At 42.2% G+C, this 27,419-nt stretch overlaps 1 protein-coding gene across 1 annotated transcript in view; it reads right to left on the bottom strand.

The window, feature by feature from the left end:
* The window catches only part of PTPRG (protein tyrosine phosphatase receptor type G), a 421,778-nt gene that overhangs the window by 68,031 nt on the left and 326,328 nt on the right, over window positions 1–27,419 (bottom strand). The window contains exons 9-13 of the mRNA XM_074913948.1: window positions 17,892–18,076; window positions 15,805–15,913; window positions 13,957–14,006; window positions 10,754–11,552; window positions 2,782–2,914 (exon numbers count right to left, since the gene is read on the bottom strand). Coding sequence (XP_074770049.1) covers window positions 2,782–2,914; window positions 10,754–11,552; window positions 13,957–14,006; window positions 15,805–15,913; window positions 17,892–18,076 — 1,276 coding nt within the window. The remainder of the gene's footprint in view (window positions 1–2,781; window positions 2,915–10,753; window positions 11,553–13,956; window positions 14,007–15,804; window positions 15,914–17,891; window positions 18,077–27,419) is intronic.

The raw sequence follows: 27,419 nt of genomic DNA, 5'->3' as shown, positions 1-27,419 counted from the left end.
GCTCTGCCAAACCTTCACAAGCAACTTCCCTAACTCCTTATTTTGGTCCCTGGATTATAGGGCATCGATGCAATGCAAACAAGCAGAAGGCTTCTCTCTGCTTCATTGTTCTACTTCTGTCACCTCTGGTCTCAAATCATCTAATCCCACAAATGCTCAAACATGGAAAAAGTGAAAAATATCATTTGTTTTACCCTCAAAATGTATTGCCAAAGGGTAACTATGTCTCTTCTGAATTTTCTAGTCCTCTGGGTTTTGTTTTGTAATGCTTTTTCACACACCAAAACAAAAGAACTGCAGTGCAAGAAAAGACCCCTTGGTCCAGCACGCCTGTCCCCTTGAGGGTATTCCTTTCACACCAAGTGTTGCTCTGCTGTGCACTTCAATACCACGTTTCCCTTGATGAAAAATCTGTCTCAAACTCGTTCTCATGCCATTTGCTTTGATGGCGTTATTTAGCAAATTATTCCATGTGTTGCCCATTACAATTTAAGCTAAGTATTTCTTCCTGAAAATCCAGGTCACTGTTCCTTTTAAACTTGTAAATTAGACTCCGCAGTGTTTGAGGATCTGTTTTTTCCTTGCTTTAAACACTCACAGAGATAAACATTTTATTTTTCCTACGGAAAGGTAATCACACTGAAAAGGGCACACAAAATGCTGTGTTGCCACTTCAGTGATATGGTCTCCACGGTGTGAAATGTTAATGTGAGATGTTACTGTGTACGATCTCTGTTCTAGTTATTTGCTGATTTATCCTAAAACACGTTTACTTTTTTATTACGCTCTCTGTATTTGTTAAAAAATCCTCAGAACTATGAAGGTAGACACAGGAGATTATTTTGAAGCTACTATACATGTGCTCTCAAGTCTGTTTATTGTTCCTCAATTTGTTTCTTCCTATTTATCAAAAAACTTTGACTGCTACAGAACACACTTTCCAAGTCTATATTAAATTTTAATCTCCACCCTTTTTTTTTAGATCAATTATACATAAAAATATTGATCCACTGCTGTCAAGGGTATTAATGACTATGCTTGCAATTTTATGAAGCCACTGCTCCATATTATGGAGAGTAGATAAGAAACAATTACTGTCCATATACAAAATAACAATCATTACTGGAAAAGTAATTTGGTTTGAGCTAAAGCTTTGTTCATGTATTTTCCTTTATTTATGTGTATTTTTGTTATCACGAAGCAAATAAAAATTTTATGAGATGGATGGTTAGAAATTTTGAAGATAAAAAGTATTTAAATTTAATTAACATATCTTAATTTTAGACTTGAGTTCAACATTATAATCTATAATAGAAGCCAGTATTTATCAAAAATTAGTCTCTAACCATTGGTCACTAAGCCAGTACTTTGCAACTTCAATATCTTCTCAAGGATGGTATTGTTTCTCTTCGAGCAAATTAAACACTAATTTTGCAATTATTTTTCTCAATGCATTAGTGAAATTGCAGGAAATGGAAATGTTTTCCAAACAATGAGAGGTACCAAAATTCTTCTCGGTAACAGCTGTTAGCATTTTATTTTAAAATCTTTCCACCTCGGAAGAGCATTTTGTTTCAACACAAGATAAATATTACTAACCCCTCATGACAGTGCTTCAGGATATACCACATCCTTCAAGGCCTTGCCCAGTGTGAATGTGAGCAAGTTTAGTCCTTCAAATGAAGAAAACGTATTTTGAAGGATAGGACACTACAATGGGATCTTCAGAATCTTTCCAATTTCAGCTTTTGTGCATATATCATTGCAATTTTATTCACTGTCTTACTGCAATGATGTTAATTACTCACAAATGTTAATAGAAATTATTTTCACAGGACTACTGTCATCTATTTATTAATATTCTTTCAAATGCTCCCAGCCTCAACAATTTGGCCAATTAATTGACAGCAAAATGGGTGTATTGAAAAAACCAGCTTGGTATTTTTTTAATTAATTCTGCAAATATGATCAATGGACTGCTACTTCTCATTAAAGCTACTTTTCTCTGTCCCATCTAATCAGATATTGAAATAATTCCTAAATACCTCCTATGAGGCTAATCCCTGGTTAATTTTCACTGCCAGACAAATGAGGTGTCTTTGGGTTCCGGTTCTGGCACAAGAAGGTTTTGCTGCAGGTTTTAATTTATTCTAAATCAAATGGAGATGGGTTTGTTGCTGCTAATCCTCATCTCTACCACTGAACCAATGCCCATTGGTGTAAAGGACAGTCTCTTTGTAAGAGATAACCTTTACTTTGAAGACCTCGCAGGCTGCACTTCTGAACACTTCACCAATGCTAAAGAGCTTCCACTCAGAGCATTGCTATGTAACGTGAAATGAGCTTATCCCTCTTTCTTGAAGTACAATCAAAGGAAGAAAAGAACTGCTTAAGATCACACAGGAGGTCTGTGGCAAAGCCACCTGTGGAACCAAGTCTAGTCTCACTGGGCTTTTCTTCCACAACCACCTTTCCTGAAGATCAGACAAAGATACCTTTTTATAACTATATTAGAGGGACTAATCGTGAAAATATTTGTTGGCATTACAGCTGGCTCTACCACGCTAGAGCTCTACCAAGCTCATTTTCATGACACAAAAATCAATATTTAAGACAGCTGAATAGTTAACCAACAGAGCTGTTCTAGCATCCAGAGAGTTACCTAATGCATCTATCACCGTAACATCTAATAAAATAAAAACCACAGGACACTTTAAAAAACACCACCTGAAATGTGTTTTAAATCATAATCATTTTCCTATCAAAAGGAAACAGGCTCACCTCCAGTAGACAAGCACAGCAATGAGAAGAATGAGGCACACGAAGGTCAGTGCGGAGACCACAATAAGTGGGATGATCCATTCCATTTTACCAGGAGAAGGTCTCGTGGCCATGCTGGAGCTGTTCTTGTCAGCTGTGCGTTAAACACATAACAAAAACAATCAGTAAATTGGAAAGAGAATTACTGTATAGAAAAATGTGTAAGCGAAACAAATAGTTTGTCCGTTTTACAAGGTATGAGTAAACAGAGCAAAGATCTTCTAACTGCAGGGTGGGACTCCATTTGTCTTTAGTCTGAGACATGAGAGCATAAAAGTATGGTGTTTATTGCCACATATGGCTTGGATTTTACTACTGCCTGTAATTACAGTCTCATAGACAATTTTAGGGCTCTACCGTGCAAGCACCTATTATCAGACGTGGAGTACCCCACTGAGACATTTCACCACGGTAACAGAGTAAACGCTTTGCTCGGTCATCAGTGTTTGCAGATAAATGCACTCTGTTTCTCAACAGTACAGGACAGCCCTGTTTCCAAAGCTCAGTGTAATACTTCACTTCAGAAATAAATTTCTTGGTAACTATCTTAAAATAAAAAAATCCTCAACATGTTGGGTGTCATGTCACATCATTTGCAGAATTGTCACAATCTGGTGAGTTACTGCATACGAAAGCACTTTTTAGCATATGGATTGTCAAGATGGATGGATGAATGAATGAATAGGATGTGTTGTAACTGACAGAAGAAATCATTATGCCACAGCTTTTGAACAAAATTAAAGTTGGTCAATATCCTGAGATCTGGCCGAGTAACTCCGTTTTACTTTCCGCATGACATCTTGTTAAAATTACCGTATCATATATAAGATGAACCTAGAGGTTCTGCAAGTACCGGAGCCAATGAGCACAGACACTATCAACGTATTTCAAACGACATCTAATTTGTGCAAATTCATGTAGACTTGACAAATAAATTGTTTTAGACAGAATGATAAAAGAAAAGTACAGAAGCGGATTCTGTATCTTACTCATGTTTCCTAACAAACAGGCGGTAGTTGATCAATACCTGTCAACAGGACGTAATGGGAAAGGATTAGTGTAAACAGCTTCAGATTTCAACAAGGATTGAAATGTACGCACTTGACTTCTACTTTTTAGCCTACCTGAGTCTTTCCTTACCAATGTGCTTCCTTGCTCTCGTTCAGTATTGTATTATCATACCTTCTGAAACTGCTGCAAATCCTACCAGAAGAACGTAATTGCCTTTTCACCATAGGCAGGGAAAACACAGATAATTGGAAGTCACCAGATGTCACATAATATGAAGTCATACTCTATTTTAATAGCATTTAGATTATACTCCTCCATAGGCAGGAGTAAAATTCAGCTAACATGGAAGTAAAGGTTAATTGTAAATGCTTTTGCCTGACTGCTGAAAACAGAGCAAGGCTGCAGGCTGCTGCAAGCCCAGCAAGAAATCTTTCTACTTTTAAGAACTAGGCTGATGGAGGTAATGCCCTTTAGCAAGCAGCCTAAATGAGGTGCTAATCAGAGGGATGTTTGGGGGAAGTGAACGTGGACTTTGATTGAATGTCTTTGATTTCCTTGACTAGCAAAGAATAAGGAAAAGAACAACCCCAAAATTAGAACAAAGCCTTATTCTCCCTATTTGCCAAACTTGCAAAATCATAAGCCCCGAGGCATCGGTTTTTATCAGCGCATTTCAAATCACTTAACAGCATGAAAAAATTAAGCCTGTGAGGTAAGTGTTACTAATCAGAACAGTAAAAGGGACAAAGCAAAAAAACATGGGACGTAGTAAAACTTTGTAAGAGAGCCAAATAGTCCCACCACCTTATATCCATTAGGATGTTGCTTCATTTCTCTCCAAGGACAGTATTCTGTTTAGCTTCACCTCCACATATTTCAACACAAAAACATATGTTTCTGTTTGCATGGGAGGAAAATGAAATTCCATTGTAAGCACAGCATGGGCTGGAGTCCCAACGCACACTATTAAATTCTGCAGTGCTCACGATGCTCCTCTTACTCAGTCTACTGTGGAGAACACACTTATCTGACCCTGCCAACTCCCTTTACCACAGATGTGAGGATAAGAAAGCGTTCAGTATGCTGAGTGCCAGAATAGCAAATGCCACTCCTGCATGCTGATGGCTAGCCCCGAAATTCCAGTTGGGAATGCCAAAGGAGTGATGTGCTCCAGAAAAAGAGAGACCGTTCCTGTGTCGGATTTTAAGAAAAAGTCTTAGGTGTTTTCCACTGCTTAAGTAAAGTGTTGAGAGACCTTAAACAAGCCAATGCCAATAAAAATTGTACTAGAAGGACAGTTGGGGCCAGAAGTACAGCTAGAGTGCTGGCACCTGTCTCCTGAGTGTGATGGCAGAAGAGCCTAAGAAAAGTCAGCACACTGGATAACTTAGAAAACGTTGAAGAAAACACACACACACGCAAAAGACAGATCTGGGCCTTTACAGCTTCCTGTTCTCGTACGTAACAAAATAATGTAAAATAAAAAGTAGTCAGCATTTCACTCTTTTCCAAAGCAAGAATACTGAGCCTTGGTAGTGTCAACAGCATATCCTTGTAACGGTGCCCACCATACGCTGTACTTCTACGGGGAAAAAAAAAAAAAAAAAAAAAAAAAAGCAGCTTAAAAAATGGACCAGGAAACTCCATTTTTGCTAAGAAATGTAAACAGTTTCCAGTGGCATATGCCTTCGTTGAATTAATTCAGTTTGCCTTTTACTGGCTTGGAATTCATCCCAGTAGGAAGGAATAAAAATTATTACAGCATATCTGTTTCAGGAGGTCCCACACGATACAAGCCCTGGCACTGCTAAATTCACTCCTGTGTCTGGAAAAATCCATAACTCCGGTGAACCACCCATTCAGCAGCTCCACCCAGGCCCTGGACGGATGAGGCCCCGACACAGAGAGTATTAGAGGGCATTAGGCAGCGAGGGAGGCTTTGGCAGGGTAACTCTTGCACAAAGGTCAAGGCAAGAAAGGGGCATTCTACAGTTTGTGAAATGCACTGTTTTCCCATGTATTCTTGGTAATTGGTTCCTGAGAATAGAAGCATGTTTATTTTCCTTAAGTAACACTGCTTCCTATAATAAGCAACCATAGCTGTAATATATAACCTGTCTACCTTTATCATCCCTTGCCGTTGCACAAACTGCCAGGACAAAGTTCTGTTTGTTGTACTGTTACCGATACTGTTAACTACGACAATACACGTCTTCTGCAGGCCAAAGGAAAACCTCCACTGCTGAACCGCCACAGACCATCCAGCCTCTCGAAAGGAAGTCACCTGCTCACCTTTCCTTTGAGTAAATTAAATTATGGACTTACACAAAGGTATCAATTACTTCTGGAAAATACTACTGGCCATATAATTCCACTATGAAAAGTCAAAAGCGTGTATTTTTAAAAAGAGTATTACCTTTGATACAAGCTCATGTCATTGTGCAGCTTTCTCCCTGTTTCTCTAAAGGCATTCCTGCAGCAGTTGTATTTGCAGGCTGTGCACAGCTAAGCATGGCTTTTCACTGTCTTGTAAACAGATGCCAATCATATTTAATCCTGATGTTAGATAACTGAAATTCATACTGTTTGCAAACATCAAATAATTCAATCCTTTTATTTTCAAGCCATTCTGCTGTTTGCTCCTGTAAGTTGCCATGCAAACTGGCTCAAGTGCCACACGAAAAATACAGCTTAATAATCCTTGCCACGTATGGAGAAAGAAAGAATTACACAGATGTTTAATTATCTTAATGAGGTTATCCCCAAAAGGCTTTTATAACCTCAGACCTGGCAAAGACTGTTCTAAAAACCAAAATTCAGTAAAAGCTGTACACCAGGCTTGAAATTTAACCCTGCACATCATGGTGTCTCTACAAAGCCCTCTCGTGGGAGGAACTCAGCAGAAGCGGGTGAGCGCTGAGGGACGGGAGGACCTGGCTGCAGTTAACATCAAGGGCCAAACCCCCATCTCTGTTCTCAGTCCCAGCTCATGACTCAGGTAAAAGCCCCAACTGGACAACTATTACGTTACTTACAACAGACCATTTGTTATCTCCTGTCAAATACAAAGGATCTGTTTAAATGTCCAGCACAACAAACCAAATTCTGTGGGATAATATCTGCTCTAGCCTGATTAAACTGAATCATGCTGGTTTTGGTGTGGTGGGGGTTTTTTTTTGTGTTTTTTTGTTTTTTTGGTTTTTTTTTTTGTAGAGCATCATTCTAATTGCTGTTTTTCTAATTTTCAGGTTTCAGAGTCATGGACAATGCTGAGCAGCTGCGTGTGTAACAGTTGCAGATCAAAGGTACAATTAGTCTAATGTGGGCACCAAAACAGAGAAAAGGATGATCAGGAAAATGAAAGAGGAGAATGCAAGCAAGCGTTCAGTGACAGAAGAAAATCATTAGTGTTGGCCGATACCACCAGACAAGAAGAGGCCAATGCCATTTGGAAAATAATGACATGGCCTCAGGAGAGGTGTGTGTGTATGTGTGTGTGAAATAAGCACTAAAAGAAAATGAGCCTTGCTGTACTAATTGGCCTCGCACTTTCCCTGTAATTTCTCATGTGTTCCTTGTTCTCCTCTAATCATCCACACTTATGAGTACTTCCCCATTCAGTTATCTCCTTACAACTGCTAATTTGATGCTATATAATTAATTTTACAAGTGTACATTGTTATGAAACAATTTTCTACTCTTTAAAATGATTAAACTTTCTACTCCCCCAAACATTTTTGAAACCTTGACAGCTTTTTAAAAACTGCTTTCCTGGGGAAAAGATGCATTCAGAAATGTTTCTGCCCTCTATGGGACACGGGGTTCTTTCTGCTAACTTTGGAAGTGGCCTTTGCCCTCTTTTAACTGACCTGATGCTCAGGAATGCTTTCAGACACTTCTGGCAATGTCCTCTTGGCTTTGCTGGCTGTTGTCTTGATTTTAGTTTTAGCTTGTTATGGAAAACCTTTAAGGCTCTTTCTCATAGGAAGAGATCTTGCTCATGTCTGGGGTTTCACTGACCTCAACTTGAGTGAGCTAGGTCAGGTTCTTCTGTATGAATTACAAATTTCCATATTACTGTGGAAAACAGTTAAGTTGAAGCCACTAGTCTTAGGCTTTGTGCTAGTGTTTGACTGATGAGCCAATTCACCAGCTGTGGGTTTTGCTGGCATGTGTCTTTAGTAACCTAGATCAAGCCTGGAGGAAAGCTCCTCCTGCATTCCCAAGAGTGTCCTCACAGGGGTAGCACTCCCAACAGGCCAGCCGGATCTAGCAAAATAATTAGGCAAATTCTGAGTTAGGTGGACATCAGCTATCCACTGCAGAAGCCTGGTGACACAAGATGCAAAGAAAAGAGGAACTTGTCTGAAGAGACTTTGAAGGACAAGGGTCCTCATACCTGGTACAAGGAGATTCAGACTAAAAGCCTCTGTCCAAAAGCCAGTAAAAGACATCTCAAAATGTTCTCAGAGTTGACAAACACTAGCCCTTCCCAATGTCTGGACAGGGAGTCATCAGGTTTGTGACCAGCCTAGCTTTTTCCACCTGGAGGTCAAGATCGGGGAATGAACCTCTACCCCAAGGAAAATGGCATGAAGGGGCCCTTCTTCCTCTCTGAACAGCCATTCCCAGCCCTTTTGCTGCTGAGTGTCCTCTTCAGTACACTGAGGGGGCCTGGGAGAGGCTTGTCTGGGAAGCTGAAAATACGGTACAGTTCCTTCTCCTCATCCCAGGTACGTCACCAGAGGTTTAACTAAGATTAATTTGGGTGAAATGAGTAAGTACTTCACTAATCTTTTTTCCCACCTAACATGTGCTGGTTATTTCAGATGTCATTTCTTACACATGGAAGTCATTTTTGTAAGACACAGTGATCTTACTAAGTTATCCTCCCTCCATATAGAAGCATGGAAAACCTAATTTGCAGAGACCTTTCAAGGCTCATCAACTTTGTGTGCAGTCTTCAGAAGGGTCATTTCAAGCCTCCAGGCCTGAAAGTGAGCAGAGCTCTTAAAAGAGGCTGTCTAGAAATCACTACAGACTAAGGGGACACAATTCGTAATAACCAGTATTTCTTATCAACATTAACAATATTTCCCCAACTCATTGATTTTCCTCTTTTTCATCTTAATTTCATCAGGGAATACAAAACAATCTAATAACAATCCCTTTGTCATGAGCTAAGAAACAAGACCAACTAACCATCTTTCCTCCAATTTATCAGGCTGAGAGTAAGCCATGAGGCCCTTTCTAGGTTGACATGGGACACTGTAAGGGGGACACTTAAGGGACACTGTACTCGGGTCATCCAAGAAATTTCACGGAGAAACGGGGAAGCAGAAAGCAGGAAGAACCAAAGACGACTATTTCAGAGGCAGGTTTACCCAGGCAGATTGAATTGCTGGGGTTTGAACCTAAATGGTGCTGAATGCAACATGACAAAGCATGGCTTGAACAAGTTCCTTCCTTCCTGGTAAAAAGGTGATTAGGGCAAGTGGCCTGTTGAAAGCTGCCTGACAGGCATCTCAGACCACATTCAGTGGGAGCACTGAAGATTTCCAGTTGCAGAGTAAGAAAAACAGCAGCGTATTTAAAAAAAATCAGCACAACCTGGTGCAGGTTTCTTGGCTTCCACATTGTTAATCTGTTCTTCTTACAGAACAGTTATGATTCACAGCACTAGAGTCGGGTCAGCATTTCTGTAACAAATGTTATTAAAGACCGGATTTAGCTTTGTTTTTAAAATTGGTTCTGAGTTATAACTGACTGAACAATGTCTGCATTTTTGTGTTTATAAATGTAGGGAAAAATAAATATGTAAGGTTTTTTCATAGTACTCTAACTCTAGAGCAGCTTTGATGGAAAAACAGAATTACAAAACAGTCTATAGATTAGCAAAATAAACAATAACAGTAAAAAACCTCAAACAAAAAATATGCACTATCTTATAAATGCTGTGGTAAAACACATAATCACTCAGATAAACTTGTCGTCGTATCTAAATCTCAGTCCTTACTGTGCAAATAAATCCATACGCATGTACTCCATTTGTTCCTTGCAGTCATAAGATCTGTTTTCCTCACCAGTGCCTGGAGCTCCCCAAGCAGAAACATGTGCATAAGCACTGGACTTTTTGCACAGCGAGTTGGGAGCACCACGAGATACCTGTTTGCAAATCCTGAACACAGAGGGCTTGGTGCACACGCAGATCACCTGGGCATGCTTCCAAAAGGTCGTATTTGCTGGGTACATACTGTGGAGTTGGTACATACATCCAGAGTTGGCATGTACAGGAGCATGGGTAATTCTCATCAGGACAAACACAGAAAATATGTGAACTCTGCCTGGTTAAGATTTTTTTTTTTTTTTTTTCTCCCACAGGAAAAACCAGAAGGCAACCCTAGTGCAAAAGGTGCCTTGTCTTGGGAGATCAGAGCATGTGGTGAGAAATAAACCAGCAATGATCCTGTATTGGGGAGAATATCTGAAAGCCCGATCAGGGAGAATCCTGCAGATAAACTAAATTAGCTTACAGCACATCTAGTAACCTTCCCATGAAACAGCAGCTTGGCACAGCAACCGCTCTTCCAAATTAATTTCACAGCTATAGTTCACTGCATTCCCCTCTTTTTTTGAAACAAAATTCTTAATGCAGCATGTTGGGGGTTAACAATTTTCCAAAATTTCTCTTCTAGTAAGCAGAACAAGGAGCATGAATCTGTCCCAATAAAATAGAAGGATGATTCTTCCCCCTCTCCTCCCCCCAGTAACAGTTTGTGGGTTGGGTCCTGTGGTGACCTGTCCACCGGATGAAGCCAGGCACCACAAAAATGTATCTACTGGAAATCGGTAAGGAATTTGGATTGTGTAATTTTCCAACAGTCATATGGTGGTAAAACCAACTTCCCCGGAGGTCACTCACCTGGGTTAATGGTGATAAATTTGTTATCTGAGGGGTATTCCTCTGGAAACCTGTCCTCCTTTGGAGGAGGTTTTCTTGTTGTCTCTGGTCTTCTTGGGATCTTTCCCAGGGAAAGTTCGTTTGTGAACGCTGGCGGCACTTGGGTGGAAGGGAGCGGCTGGGGCTGAGCATCTGCTTTGGCAAAGCTCTCCTCCTCGGGAAGTCCAGCCGTGGGTGCAACGTTTTGGTTTGGCTCTTCACCCGATATGGTTTTATTTCCTTCCTCCTCGGCAGTCCGGTTGGGTGAAGCCGTGGTTACGCTGGGCTGTGTGCTATTGCGTGCCTCCGTGGCTGCCGTCGCCCTGTTTTTCTCCTTCTTCTCGGCATCCTTTTCTTCCTCTTCCTCATGCTCCCGCTCCCCATCCTCACTTTCACTCTTTTCATCCTTCTCCCCCTCCTCGGCTCCCTCACTGTCCTTTGTCAGCGCCGAGTCCCGCTCTGGTCCCGGGGAGGTGGTGGCGGCAGCCTCGGTGGTGGCCACCACTGGCCGTCCTGCCTGCTTGCTGGGGGCGGCCGCCGCGGGGAGCCGCGTGGGCCACACGCTGCTAGGGAAGGAGGAGATGCCACCACCGCTGAAGCCCAGCCCTGCCAGCAAGGTGCTGGTCACCACTGAGGCCACAGTGGCCTGGCTGCCACTGGAGGAAGGTCCCATCCCCGTGGCCATGGACACGAAGGAGAAGGGGAGCCCTGAGGAGGTCCAGGTGGAGGAGCCAGAGCTGATGGGAGCCATGTCGGCTGAGGAGGCAGGAGATGCTGTGGGCTTGAGGAGGTCACCGGCAGCAGAGGGGAAGAAAACATAGCAGAGAGAATCAGCAGGGGCCCCAACACGCTACCTGGGGTCATTTTTCTTTTGCTTTTCCCTCCCTTTCCACACACATGCCATTCTGGTTGCTGTTCTCTTAAAATGAGACTTATACCAGCTGGATGCAGGGCTGAGCCAGGAACAGGACAGGCCACAGAGCTACACAGCAAACCACGAAGGGAGGAAACGGCCCTGCATTCACCACTTCCAATCATTATCATAAAACCCCTCTTTATCCTTATCTTTATTTTACAGCGGGACCTTCTCCACCCACGTCACCGGTGACTTGTGAGTAACGTTTCCTCTCAGGGGTGAGGAGGATGTAAAGGAGTTTAATGAGTTTAGCTGCATTACTCACAGTGCTTTAATCCTCAGAATACAGAAGTTTAAAAATACAGCGTTACATAAGGGCTGTCCCAAAATAAGGGTTGTGCTGCCAACGTGAGCATCCGTGGCTGGTGGGTCTGCTCTGACAGGGAACTCTGGCTCTTCCCACACACATTGTGAGGGCCTCGAACAGTACTATTTTTATTTCCTTAGTCTACCCATCAGCTTTATTCTCCTAAGGACTGGTGCTGCAGTGAGGCATCCCTCTCGTTAGAAAAGACCTGCAGCACGGCCAGCTGGACACTCCTGAAGGACTTGGAGAGCGTCAGGAGCCCTTCAGCAACTCACCACAACCTCTACCAGGACCACCAGGCTGTTGCAGCCATGTATATAGTCACCTTTCCCCATCCACAGGGCTGTCTCCATGGCCACCACCAGTGACCCAGAGCCAGGGCTGGCACTGCCCACTTCCCTTGGGGAGCTGAGAGGAAGCAGGGAATGAACCATGGACTTTGCATCCTCTGCACCCTGCCACTGTTACTCTGATGTCAGCCCAGTGCATGCATGCCTGCACGTGGGTCTCTGTGCACACATGTGTATGCTCTGGCAGAAAGAAAAAACCTCGGTATATAGTTTAACAACTAGACAAGTCATTCCCCTTCCTGAGTTACATGTGGACAAAGACACTGAAGTGAGCTCACTAAGGAGTAATTCTGTGGAATTCTGTGGAAGAGTTAGGGTCGGCAGTTCTGCCCGGACAACCTGACCACGCTCCCTCTCTGACTTACTGAAAAATGTCTCCTGTTACTGAATTCATCAGCAAGGGGAGCACTAGCTCTAAAGGTACACATCACACAAGGACAAACAAAGGTTAAATAGGTGCTACTGAATGTTGAACAAAACAGTAAAATGTTTCTTTTTGGAACTTAAATCTGTAACTTAACAGTATTTCTGCATCTCTTTACAATTCCCAGTTTCAGTCAAGCCGTGTAGTTGAAATGCTGCAGCAAACCAAGAAAGGTGGCTTTCTCACATTATTTTTGACCAGCTGCAATCACAGAGAACCTGAGATCTCAGAAGGAAACCTGTGCTTTACAGATTTCAAGCCAAAACTTTAAATAAGCATCTAAACTTTTGGATACTTAGCAGTGTGAATCCCTAAGGCACTGTGAGATTTGCTTTATGCTGGCATGTACAGTCTCAAAGCTGGACTGAGTATTAAAATTTGACAGCAGATTTTATATATCTAGAATACCTCTATACATCATTAAACAAACATTAATCATTCAAATTCAAGTTTTGTATGTGTTATTTGCTTACTAGGGCATATATCAAACTGGAATAGAATAAAACCAGAAGCAATGTAGTTACAGTAAATTCAATAGTAAGAATTCAGTCCATAAATTTGACTGAACAATTCAGCATGCTGAACGCCAAGAAATTTAGGTTATGGATAGTTTATGTTAAATAACCTGATAAGGTGATTTCAAAACTGAAACAGTGTATTCCAGTTTTACTGTAAATTTATCAACATTTCTGATTCTGGAATACAAAAGTCAGCTTCAGTGACTCATTACAGTCTTACCTGAATTAAAATTAAAACAAAGAGTTTGTAAAGCATTTATTCACACAATAGCAGGTATCCTTAAAGCACTGGACGAGCAAAGCCTGTGTGAAGCCTTATTCCTGTTGCATGTACTTCTGGTTATACAGTTAATAAAAGAAATGTAATTTATTTCCAGAGTCATCATTAGGATTACAAATCCCCTCTAAATGAGCTCAATACGTATTTGGGAAGATTTTTTTAACACTTGACTCTCCAGTGGTCAAAGCCTCTCGGAGTATGAAGCTAGAAAACCAAAACCTTTCCAGTATTTTTGATATGTATTAAAACCTTTCGTGGCAGATCTGAGCAACCACCTCCCCAGGAAAGCCCGGTCTTGTAAATCCACCGATTTACAACATCGTGCTGCCACCTGGTGGGAATGTCACCCCGAAGTACCGCGCTCCGCAGGGATTTACGGCCACGACTTACCACTCCTGTTTTCACAATTCTGGTCCCCTCGAAAATTCGAGTAGTGTTAGCTGAGAAACAAAGACCAACAGCGTGTCAGCGCACTGGGAAGGGAGGCATTGCCAACATTGCTAAACATCGCTACCGCAAAACATCTAGGCGAGTCTTAGTGTGGAGTAAATTAGTCTGGAGTCAAAGCAACTGAGCTCGTCTGGGGTTACTCACCTTACCTTGTACTTGTGTCTAAAGACAGATTTGTTTGTCTTTAATTATTCAGGCCTGGCAATGCTGGTTTAAGTGCACGGTCAGAAAACACATGCTCTCCTTCAAACCCAAGCGGGATGAAACGTCCTGACTTACACAGGAAGCAAGTGCAGCAGATGATAATAGTTTTTTCTGCCCTTACGATAATATTATCATTATTTATTGCTATTTATCTCAACTACAGCTATAATCATTCTCTGAAGAATGTTTTGAAAGCTCAAGTGGATTCTTCTAGGTTAAATCTTGGGTACAGCCAAAGATGGGAAGAACAGCTCCTTTTTGGGGAGACACAGAAGGAAAACCAACATCTACTCGTACTGCAGATGCTTGATTCACTTCCACTGCTTTGAACCCTGGGCTAGAGCATCCAAAGACTATCTGGCAAAACTGTCAATAATGATTTACTCTTAACTGTAATTGAATAGGTATCATGGCCAAATTTCAAAGAATTTTTCCGGTCCATTATCTGCTGAAAGAGGCCATAGTCAGTAATATACAAGTTTCTGACTTCTGCCTGGCACTTAAAATGAAGTCCAAAACACTATGCTGAGATACTAAGAAGCTGGGAGCTACATATGAGATGTTGCTTGGACAGGACATTTCTTATCTGATCCCTCCTCCCTTATATCATTATTATAATATAATCCCATATTATATATGGGAATGTATAATCCCATCTCTCTGAAATGCTGCTAACACTGTGGCATGACACCACAAGAAAACTAAATTGTCCACAGCTTGATATCCTTCAGATGCTACGTGCTAACAGAGTAGGATTAAAACCTCCACATTTTCTGAAAATCACACCGAGAAATGCCTTTATTATTTTGTTCCACATACAGCATCAGACCCAAATGACTTAACTCTTTGCTTCATCTTAAGGATTTAAATTTTTAACTCCCTACTTGTTTTGTTCTTCCATTACACATTCCAAGGTTTATATATCTGTAAACTGAAGTGGGAGGGAATGCTCTCAGCAGAGGTTAATTTTGCCCTACTTCATACAAAAAGTAGGAGCAAATTCCCTGGAAGGAGCAGAACTTCAGCACTTAAAAAACCCCCAAACCATCAAGTTCTACCAAATCTCAGTTTTACCAGATTTCTCCAATTAACTTAAAATGAAATCCATGACAAAGGACAGCTTAGCATCCAGTTCTTTTCCTCTCATTTAAATATGTATGTTTTCAAAATCACTGAGGTTGTGTGCATGGTAAAACCTGAGTGTCTCCACAGGTGGTTGTCAAGGTAGGACTGATCTCCTTTTCTCTTTACATAAAACAGACACCGATCAGACTCACATTCTGCTACAGCTGCGCCTCTGATGCATAAGCAGTCTCTGATGAATTTGTTTTAGAAAACTAGTACCAAGAAAAGCTCCAAATTCTCCTCAAACCTGATGAACCCTGCCAGCAGAGAGGTGTAGGCAAACCCCCACCACTAGAAATAGGACTCTCATAGAGTCACTGGTCACAGTCTGAAATTAGCATTGTCTACAGGCATTCAAACATCTTCTGAAATCATTCCACACCACACTGCACTCTGCAAATACAATGTTAAACAAACAAAGAGTTATTTAATGTAAAAATAGGTATGTGGTTTTTTTACCTTGAAAGAGCATAGTCTGGCTAAAGTCACTACGCATTTCATTTCGGCAAACTGCTTGAACTCTGAACAGATAAAGGATGTCAGGTGAGACATGGCTAATGATGGCCTTCTGTTTAAAAAAAATAGATATTATTCAGTTTTTTACCCCCACAGTACTGTCCACGATCAGTTTGAAATATATAAAGCAGTGTGCTAAACACAGGACATTTATGTCATGTAAGACAAACTTATTTCTTAAACAGGAATATTCACTGGTCCCCTGGGAGAGGGCAAGGCACCCATTTACTGCCAATGCACCCTGACTCTGCTGAATCTACCCATGAGAAAGCAATGAAGATGCCCCACATCTACTCTCATGACCTAAACCTCAACCTCAAATCATCTGACTTTACAGCAATTAAAATGAGATTTTTATAGGTGTAGATCCAAGTTCCAAACACGGGATAAATCCAGAAAATTCACTGCATGTTCAAACCAACTCTTTATTTTGCAACAAACTGCCTAAGGCAATTTGATGCCGGTGGCCTGTGTAACGTGATGGCTCAGCACCCTAGGCTGGGATGTCCCCCCATACTCTTAGACCTGAGACACTGCCCTGCTGCCTTCCGGATAGTCTTTTGTGTTGCCTTAGCCCACAATCACATCGGTTCACGTCTTGCAGCAGACAGCGGCCGGAGCTGTGTGGGTCACTTGAAACACCAGCGATCTCTTTAGTAAAACAACTACCCAGCTCCGTTTCAAAACAGGACAGCCCAACTATTTCTGCCAGAGAACTGAAGGCAAATTGCACTTTCCTCTGCAAAAAGTGTTTCCTTCTTCTCTTGCCCCTAGAATAGACGAAGCTGTCATTGCTTTCTTAACCTCCAAGCTCTGCTGCACGGCACAGGGTCTCACGGCAATTTATTTCTAAGCTATCACTCCATCACATCCCCTGCACTTTTAATTATTTCTTTTACATAAAAACAGGATGCTTTCACTGCGCCCACCTCATTTTTGCTGATTAAGGCTCTCCTCCTCATACCTGATTAAAAAAAAATCTCCCTTAAGAGTGTGAAGTTATGACAAGAGAGAGGTTACAATACATCATAACCTTGGGTGCCTTTCAATAGATTCCTTTCTGATTTTGCGAGGCACATCATTCCCTAATGTGACCCAGATAACAATGTCTAGTGGGGAAATTGAAAATATAAATGGAAATGAAGTAAAAGAATCTTCATCTAAGGGAATAAGAGAAGTATTATTGTATAACTGATTGAATGGGCCCAGAGGACTGTGTATTTGGGAAAAAAAAAAAAAAAGATAACAGTCATTAGGAATAACACTCTGCTGCTGCATTTTTCATGTGCATATACAATTACTGATTTCATTATTCTGGAGGCTTTCTTTGATTAACAATAAACGGAGGCCTTTCAAACCTGAATATGTCACTTTGATTTTATATGCAGAGAATGTTAAAGACCGGTACAATACTTGCTTCTACTTAGACAAGAATGACAAGCAGATCAAATCCTAAATGGAGGAGAAAGATCGGTGTTTCCATCTGTGCCCGAACTATCTTGCTCTTTCCTCTTTTTCTCTTACTGCCAGACGTAGGCAGTGCTCGTACAGTGCCACTCCACAATAATCTTCTAGCCCTGACCATGCACCTCCTACTGCTGGCAGCACTTACTGCCAGGAACTGCTTGAGAGACTGCAAGGGGCTATGCACAGTGAAAAGTCTGAGCCCAGATTTTGGGGGATCGGACTTTTAATGTGAAAATCTGTGAGCTGAACACGAGCCAAAAGGTATTCAGAGCCTAACTATTTCCCGAGCCAGATGCTTCTCAGCAACAGTATATGAAAAAGTGTCTGCAGATTTAGTCCTTTATGCACTCGCATAAACTATAAATTCACACTCCAGTGTTTTGGGTAGTCTGTTAGGCAACATTCAACTAATGCAGAGTATTTTAATAGCAATTCACTGCGAGCCAAACACTAGCCTGTCTATAAGGTAACAACTGTTTTCCTTCTCTACTTCCTTCTAGTCAGAAAATAACACTATAAGGATAGCTTGATACATATGTCTGGGTTTGATGCTGTGGTTTTACCAGGTCCTTGTCACTGTCCTTGGTGAAAGTCTTCTCCTTTTCATCTTCATTTTTAGTCCAGCTATATGAGATCATGTAGTTCATGATCGGAGGGTGGTAGATGGTTTCTGGTTGGTTCCAGGTTACAAGTAACGCTGTCCTGTTCACAGGCTGAACTTTCATGTTGACCGGGGGAGTGCTGCAAGCTAAAAAAACAGAAGGAAAAGATATGAAGCTGTCCCAAATAACCGAGAGAAAACAAACAGGAAGAACTGTGCCTCACTCTAAGAGACAGGTTTTTTCTTTAATGCCCTTGCCTACAGTAACAGCTTAGACTGCAATCCACTGAGACCAATGGGATTTAATACCACCTGCAGCTGCTTTCTGCTCCGCAGAGTAAAGGTAGTGAGAGAAGCTATTCTCTACAGGCAGGTTGCTTAGTTCTCAACTTATTTTCAGTCCTGACATTTGCATGTACATTTTAACTTGGTCACTTAAGAGCTCTGCACTGGAACATAAAGAAGTCCAATCAACCTCAGCCCCAGTTTCTCTGGCACACAGTCTCCTGCTGTATGAATAAATAAATAAATACTTTAGTGTGCTCTGCAGGCCCTAGAAACAGGTGGAATGCCTGAAAATACGACACTACTGGATTAGTAAGTATTTTCTTCTTAACCTAGTACATTCTTGCACATGAGCAGAGGTTACTTTACACTTCTCTTTCTATGTATTTTCCTTCATAAATTCTCAACTGTTTGTCAAGAATGTAACACTGGCACAGGGGACAGTGGCACCTGATGGTCCTCATCCATCTCTTTCTTGTAACAGGCAGGGGAACCTTCCAGCCAGCGCCCGAAAGCTGTGCCTTCCTAACTGTGCCTGCAGCGGGGAGGCACAAGTTACTTCTCACTCAGGCGTAAGTTGGTGGGGACGTCAGCGTAGGAAGAGCTTAACCAGTGTGCAAAAACACAGCTTCTGCTTACTGCAGACACCAAACCCCAAACTTCTCCAGACCAAGCCCAGGCACAAACCCATCCCCGTACACTTCAGGAGTGGGGTGTGCAGAGCCCACTCACAGCTGCTGAAGAAAACATTTTTCAAGCCATTGAAATGTAAAGGGCAGGGTACTAACGAAGAACACTAGATGGCACTCCTATGCTACTGAAAAAGTACATCATTAACTTCCCAACTAGAGTTTAGATTTTTTCCAAGCTTTAAAAATCCTGTTTAAAATACACAGTTCAGGACAGATTCTCACATTCTCTTTCCTAATATAAACTCTGAACCAAGAAAAATCCCTTGCAGTGATGCCTAAACACATGTGTTGTGGCAAAGGAACTGGTCTCTTCTGCCAGGGAAAGTCAAAGTGTCACCCAGCCCATCATGCTGACACTGTTTGCAGAATCATTTTTCCCAGTACGACTTTTCCATTTAAAGCCAACACAGTCAGCTTGTTTGTGCTCTGCAGGTATATGACTGCCTGTATATTTGGCCATTATTTCACTTCTAAAGAGTGCTGGCAGCACTGAAGGGGAGAAATGTCTATTCCTATGCCTGGACTTGCAGGTTGGTCATGTAGCTCGGCTGTCACATTGCTGAAATAGCTACAGTTCCTAAATAAAAATGATTAAATGCTGTAAACACTAATATTACTAGCACAATAGAAAAATACCTGTCAAATGCATTTGTGCAGTTATAACTCACATTTTGTAGCTAGCCTGAACAAGAGAACATATATTGCAGAAATATGCTTGGGCAGGAAAGATCTTTGGTGTTTGCTCCTGCCATGAGTGGTGACAATCTTGCAGTTTTGCAGTAGATCCTTCTGTCAACTCAGAAGGATGATCCAGCAAAGCAAACAAACCCTGCAGTACCTCAAATCATTGACAAAATGAATATGAGTTTCTATTTACACTGAGTTGAAAGGGCCAAACTGGCATTCTGCTGGCAACGCCACGAAGGCAGATGCAACACCTTGGTCTGCTGCCTGCAGACCCCTTCCCTCCTGCTCCCTCCTGGTCTCTGCAGGGAGCCCACAGAGCCAGCGTGCCACAGAGCACAGCACAAACGTGGCCAGGACCCGGCTGAGGGAGCACAGCTGAAAGTAGTCGCTGTTGTCACTATTTAGAGCTTCATGATCCTTGGTATGCCTCTCCGTGCTCACCCCTTTCTGCTGAGATAGTCAGATCAATTCTCACTGACATCACTGTTTATTGATAACTGCACCAATAAATCATAATTGCTGCCTTTGAAGCCCTTTGTCATCATAGAATTATGCTTCAAAATGCCAGGCCAGCCTTTATCGCTCCACCTAATCAAGTCCCATCAGAGATAGGAGCCCAGGTGAAGGACTAGCCAGACCTAAGAGTCTTATCCAGTCCTCCTCCTCCAGGAGGACATGCAGAGATTTATATATTTAAAGTAATCATGCATCAAATTGTTTTAGAAATAATTCAACCAGGTAACCTTCACAAGAGACAGCTAGGCAGCTGTTCTTCAGACAAGGACCCCGAGCCACCCTAGGGAGAGGAGACTGTCACGTCCTCCATTCCATGCCACTCTTCACAGCCAGCTTTGATGCCATTTACAAGAGCTCATGCCAGTGAGAGAAGTGGGTATTTCCCAAGGGTAAATAGGAGAATCATTGGCTCAAAGTTAGGGGACCCTCCCTGACCCTGTGCCTTGACCCAAGAAAGTCATGAGCGCTTTTAAGCAGCCAAGTGACTCCAATGACTTCACTGAGACAACTTTTGATGAGGACAAATCTCATTCACAGCCAGCTAAAAGGAGACTGAATTTACAATACTGCTATTTCACAGTAAATATTACAAATTTTTCATGACTTAGTATGACTTTGTTCCAATTACTCCAATGCACATAGCAGTACCTGATGTAATTAAGTAATAACCAACCGTTTCTGTTCAGCCACTTTTTTTTTTTTGTTAACAGCTTATAAATGGGCAAAAAAGAAATCTTTTTTATTAAATGAAACATATGGTTTTATTAATTTAACTAAACCTGCTCAGGACACAATGGAATAAAAAAACCATTTGATTCAATAATTCAACTTGATGATTTAATTAAAGTGATACATAATAACACAGCAAATGTCTGAAAGGCAAGAAAAAAAGTATAATGATTTGACCACCTATAAAACAACTGGCATTTTCCAGAGATCTAATTTTCCTTTTAATACTCTGTGTTCCTTGGATTTTTGAAAGAAGATTAAAAGAATCACAGGCTCCTCATTTTCTTTATTTTTGTAGATGCTAAAGAACCTCTACTGATTTTGCAAAATGTGCAGCTGAAGAACAAATAGAAACGTAGAAAGAGGTCGGGACAGGGAGGGAGAAGTTTGCATCTTCCTCTGAATTGTATCATGACATACTAAAGAGAAACACAAGCTTTTTTTTTTTTTTATTAAATCAGGCTAAATAAGCAAAAAACCCTGTGAATTCATGATTGCTTGAGAAAAAGAAAAGAACCAAAACCAACAACCAGCATCATTGCACATCGAAATAGCACCTCAGATATTTTAAGAAAAAAAAATTACTAATGCTCTCTTTTAGATCCTAAGGGATAACAAAAATATTGAGGGGGCTTTCAGAATGTCTTTCTGTGGTGCAGTGCAATACTAGCAGATACTTAGCCTGGCCCTGAGCAGGTCTAGCGGGACACCAAAGCCACTATCTCTCCTGGCTAGCAGACTACTCGTGCCAGGACTCCTGGAGGCAGAAAATCCTCGCCAGGGTCCTGGAGGCAGAAAATCCTCGCCAGGGCCACAGGGCTACATCTCGGAGGCACCCAACAGGCAAGAGCGCTCGCAGTACCACGGGCACACCTCGCAGCAGGCAGCAATGCCCCGAGCGTGGCACCCCTCGGACCTCTCCGAGTGAGAAACCCCCCTCGCCCTCCTGTCAGGGATGACCTGAGCTGGGAACCTGGCAAACAAGCTGGCTCCTGTCTTATGGAAAAGTCCTGCAGAAGAGGGAGGGGTTGCACGGGTGCATCTGGAGGAAGCCCTCTGACCTGACACAGGGCAGCCCCAGCCGGTGTTTCCAGCTGTTGGCCATGTGCAGGGCTGCCTGCGAGCTTGACACACTCTCTTCTCTGCAGATCAGCCCACCGGGGAAGGCAAGGGGCAAGCCAGCATCTTGGCTAGCCTTGTCTTCCAGGGCTCACTCAAGCCTGGAGAAAACCTGTTTGCCACTCGCAGACAAATGTAGCATGCTAATATAGTCCTAAGCACTGGCCAGGCCAGCCATACAGCAGAGAATTATTTTCTTCATGTTAAAAACATTCCAATGGGCTGGAACAAACAAAATTAATTTAACAACTCTGCATTCATCTCTCCCATAATTTGATTTGTATGTTGTATTTGGCTACGTAACCTCCACGAGGCTTTCCTAACTGAAGCCTGATAAAGCTTAATCCAAAAGCTCCTGGCAGCTTCATTTCAGAGAGCTGAAAGAAAAAAAGGGGGCTTATTGTTTTGCAAAAATTTAACCGCTGATATTAAGACACACCCATGAATGCAGAAAGGGCATAAGAGAACATTACAGCTTGCTTTTTTTTTTTTTTTTTTTTTTTAGCAGCCTACATTTCTCTTTCAAAGATAGAAATGTAAAAACCAGCCAAACTTTCTGTGTTTCATCATGCTTTTTGCGTATGCTACCTGCAGTTATAAAAAGAGCTATTTAGGGGAAGTTTGAGATAGTGCAAGAACTGTGTATTTGGTTATTGCTTGTATTACCTTCTCCCTGTAAAACAGGTGCCTCATATGATGAATCCAGCGGCACTGGGCTCAGAGGGATTTATAAAATCCTCTAAAAATGTTCTAAGTTAGCTCTTCTATGCATAAAAATGTCACCACTTTAAAGGCAGTTACTTCTAGCTGTGCTATGCCCTCTTTTGGAAAATCCCACTCTCTCCCTCCTGCTGTATGTCTCAGCAATGCAAAACTGCCTCTCTTTGGTACCATGGGACACACATCGTGTGATGAAACCCTGACAATTTTTGGCACAGAAAAGCAACGTGCCAGTAAAGTCCTGAATCCCTCGTGGTAAGATGGGCAGGGACCTTCTAAGGCAATTCATATGTGGAGGGAGGAACCATCAGCATCAGGATGTGCCCATAGCACATTACTGACTCAGGACTGTTCAGGGGTAGCTAAAAGACAAGAACAAGGATATTGTCTTGCTCTGGGAGGCAGCTCCTGGCTGTGAAAAGGGCTTCACTTCTTTCTCTCACTGATCTGGATAGACATGAGACAAGTGGTTGGGAAACAGTGCTTCCCCCTTGCGAAGGAGGAGCACAGAGGATGTTGTACAGGGTATTTCTTCCCACATGTTGAGTAGGAGAGAAACTGAGAGGTCAATATAGGGGTTTCATGCCTTTCTTCCCCATAAGGGCAAACAAGTCGGTGGCCAAGCTCTTTGGGGAGAGAGGGTGTTTTTTTCCCCTCTGCCCCAGCACTGGTAAGAAGCTGGAAGGACCAGGCCTGCAGGACAGAGGGAGCACTTGCTGCTGTTGCTGTAATGACACCCAACTCAGCCACAAGTTTCCCAGCTGATTTCAGAGAAGCCTGAAAACTGTCATTGATGCCTGTGCTACCAGCAAAATACTGCACCAAGTTCACTCAGCCCTGCAGCCCCCAGGAACCCGACTGCAGACAAGACAAAAGAGATGTCACCAACAGAGAAGGGAAGAAAATTACTTTCAGCTATATATATACACCTCTATAAACACACACATATATATTCTTTCTCATTATCAGACCCTCAAAACTTTAAATAAGCCCTGAAATGCAGAAATGTGGGTTATACTATAACAAGAAAATTCACACTTGCCAACAGCGTCATGGTTAAGGGAAGTGATACAGTGCCAGATTCAGGTACCTTGCATCAGCACGACTCAGTGGGGATGCTCGGGAAGAGACTCTGATCCATAACAAACAACAGCATTCTTTGGGCTGTTGGATTCAGTCTTGGAGTTCATGGAGGGCTGTGCTCCCAAAGGATAACAAATAGACTACAAGGATCATATGCACAGACAACACAGGCTTTAATACATAGAAAAGTGCTAACAGGCATACTTACAACATTTTCCCCCTTCTCCTTTTACTAAATGTTTGTAATTTTTTTGCTTTGCTTTAGTGTAGGTTGTTAACTTCTCAGAGTGCTTATAAATGACATTATTAATATATAAGGATAATTGCTTTAAAGAGACGCATGCATTTTTCCTTTACCTTTGCCTGCACTTTGCCAGCAGGCATTTGCAGGCTCCAGAGCATGCCGTACACACAAATATTTGTGTTGATCTACTTCAATCCACAGGCAGAATGTAGCTAGGAGACAGACTATTTATCTTCCCTGCTCTTACCTTTCACTATGCTTCAAACAGGCAGGGTTGTTTCTTAAGGTGTGAGGGACACCGTCAGACCCCTCACTTGTTTTATGAGCCCTGTGAAATAACCTCATGAGCAAACTGGCACGTGAGGCACTTCGGATGGGGAGGCTCTGGGCAAGCTGAGTTTTGCCCCTGTGCTGTCTGTCCATTCCCCGAGGTGAACGCACAACCAGCATTTGGATTCATTCCTGTATGGCTTTCTTTGTAGCATTTGAGTTTCCATGGCATCACAGCAACAGACCCTGTTTTACTGAAAGGCATGGACTGTGTGTTTTACTACGTTGTGTTTCAGCCCAAATATTTCATATATTTCACAAATACTGTTTCTACAGCTGTGGCCTGAATCCTCAGTGGGTGCAGATCAGCCTTGCACCATCAGATGCCATCCCATCTGATGGCCGCCAAGGATCTGCCCTGCAAGTTTTGTGTTTATATTGCACACATGCACGTGTACATGCAGAGGGTGACTTGTGTTTAAAATGTACACCTGTGCCCTTATTTATACAGTGCGTCTGATGCGGCACGTGTGATCATATTCAGTGGCACATGCTGCGGCAACGTGGGGAGAAGGAGGAGGATTTCTGCCAGAAGGACACGTATTTGCCATGTTAGCCAAGCTGCATGTTCCAACCTCCTGGCAAGGGTTGCTTGGACCGGGGAGCATAGGAAAAACAAGCCAAGAGGGCTGGTAGAGCATCCCGATACGTGCCTGAGGGATGCCCAAAATCAGACCGGGAGAGCAGCTTCCCTTTTTATAGCTTCTGGAGGCTTTTTCCAACACAAGGGATGCGCTGCAGGCACGCATGGTCCAAAGCACTGTCAAGACTGAAATTAAATTCAGTACTTCTGTGGGCTAAACAGCTGGACCGGCAGGTAGGCAGTGCAGAAAGGAATTCCCTGCAGGTGTAAATGGAATAAATCATCAACCTCCCTCACAAGTATTCAGCTCTTCCAGCTTTAGTGGCAGCTGTGAACCCAAACCATACTTAAACTTCCACACTGAATTCCTCTTGCTCTTTTTGTTTGGGCCCTTTATAATCTCTAAACAAGTGCAAGCAGTTACTTACTGTTTATTAATAAATCTCCTGGTAAGCTATCCACTACATCCAGGCACAGACACATGTGCTGCTCACATTACAACCACGTGGAAGTTACTACAGGTGAAAACAGAACCTTGCAGAACAGAGCCACTGTGAGGGGAGCATGAGACCTATGTCAGGTATATGTAACACATCTTTTTGTACCCGATTCCCCCTCAAAATAGGTCAGGTTTTTTTCCTGAAATGCTTTGCCTTCCACCTGACTGATCTGAGACTCTTTGGAAGGCAGCAGCCTGTCCCTTCCTGCTTTTGCGTGACGTGCACCAAGCCAACTGCATACACGAGGACCCAGCACTGCAGAGCAAGACATGGAAGAGGTGGAAGGGATAAGATATGCAGAAAGAGCACACTGATTGCTGCCTAAAATGTGATTATAGCAGGTACTTGAGGTGCATGTCAAAAGAAACTCTCGCAGCAGTGAGTACATTTACTCGGAGCGCTGAGGCGCAGTGGCAGCCGGGCAGGTCTGTAGTGCAAAGAAGATGCAGGGCAAGCAATTAGCAGCACGGTGTTACCACCCTCAAATGCAACCTTTTGCACTGAGCCAGTCTGCTGCACCAAGAGAAAGCCTAATAAATGATACATAGATTCATTTGCACCAGCACACTGTAGTAGGGCATTGACCTGATTAAAGGGGAATGGAATCAGAAAAGGATAATCTTCGTAACAAAATAAAATCAAAAAGGAAAGTAGAAAAAGTCCAGTTATCCAAGGAAACTGGGAAAGAGTTGTTAATCTATGAAGAAATCTTCCAAGGGACAAGAACAATCAACTGCAATGCTAAACATATTGTAAATTAATTCTTGCCTATTTTTGTTCTCCTTAAGATATTTGAACAAAATAAATAGTTATCATGTTGCTTTAGCAATCCCAAGCTCAGATTTCAGTAATATGTCATTTAAAATTTACATGTACTATGTTGTTCTTTGGATGGATGACACATTGCTATAGAGTATTCTGTGGTCATTTAGGTTTGACTAAAATATATAAACGCCATTCTGCAAGAGTAGAACTTTTCTGTCTAACACTCTTATTAGCCTCCCAGAGAGAGCCCGAGGGCATGAAAAGACTGCGAAGTGGTTTTGAGAGAGTTCTCATAAAACATGGGCATTTAGAAAGCAAAACCAAATTACTGGGAGTAATAACAGAAGCTATAAATGAGACAAATAACTTGTGCTCATTCAGAAACACTGCCGCCAATGCTCTAAACTATCTGCCTCAAAATGATGATGTCACTGCACTGAATCTCCAGAACTTTGGATGCTGCTGCAGCGGAGGTGTGCTCCAACACAAGGATGCAGAAAAGGCAATCCCTTCGCAGGAGGCCTTGGTTTCATTTCTGACACGAGGAGCCACGAAACAGTGAATAAGAACTAAACTGCTTTGCTTGAGCAGTGCTGTACCTTTGACTGCAGGTCGATAGCTGGAGCCATGCCTCCAGTGCAGAGCATGCAGGAGGGAAAATCCAAGTATCTTCCATCCACGTTTTAGCAGCATTAAGTTACAAGGACCTCCATACTGTGTATCGCTACCGCATAACAAAGAACAGTAAGAAAACGATTGCCTGTACACTACCAGAGAAATGTCCCAGCTGTTAATTTAGAGTCCAAAGCTAAGTAAGTTTTACTAGAGTGAATTTATGACTGCTCATTATTTAACTTAGTCTAGGATCATAATTAAAGATGGTACTCTAAGGCGAATTCCCACTGATGGGAAACAGCATCATTTGAGACTCCAGCAAAGAGTAATCAGACACCTTTGGGGAAGTAATCAGGCATCTGTAAAGAAAACTCTGATGTCAAGAGCCCCTCACATGGGATGCTTGTTTAAGTGTTGTAAGGCTTGCAGCACGTTTAATGAGACAGAAAGGTTAAAGGGTTTTTTTTTTTCAGCATTAAAAAAATATAAAGAGAAAGAAAACAACATTTGATGGTCCTAATCAGCAGCAACGTAAAATGGGCAAATATCACTTCACATGCAGTACATCCTGAAACAAGGAAATGAAACACCTTTTCCTCCTGAGTTTCCATGCCTACACCTT

Source organism: Athene noctua, chromosome 10 (assembly GCF_965140245.1).
Source record: "Athene noctua chromosome 10, bAthNoc1.hap1.1, whole genome shotgun sequence".
Classification (NCBI taxonomy): domain Eukaryota; kingdom Metazoa; phylum Chordata; class Aves; order Strigiformes; family Strigidae; genus Athene; species Athene noctua.
This window is presented reverse-complemented; position numbering and strand designations above follow the sequence as displayed.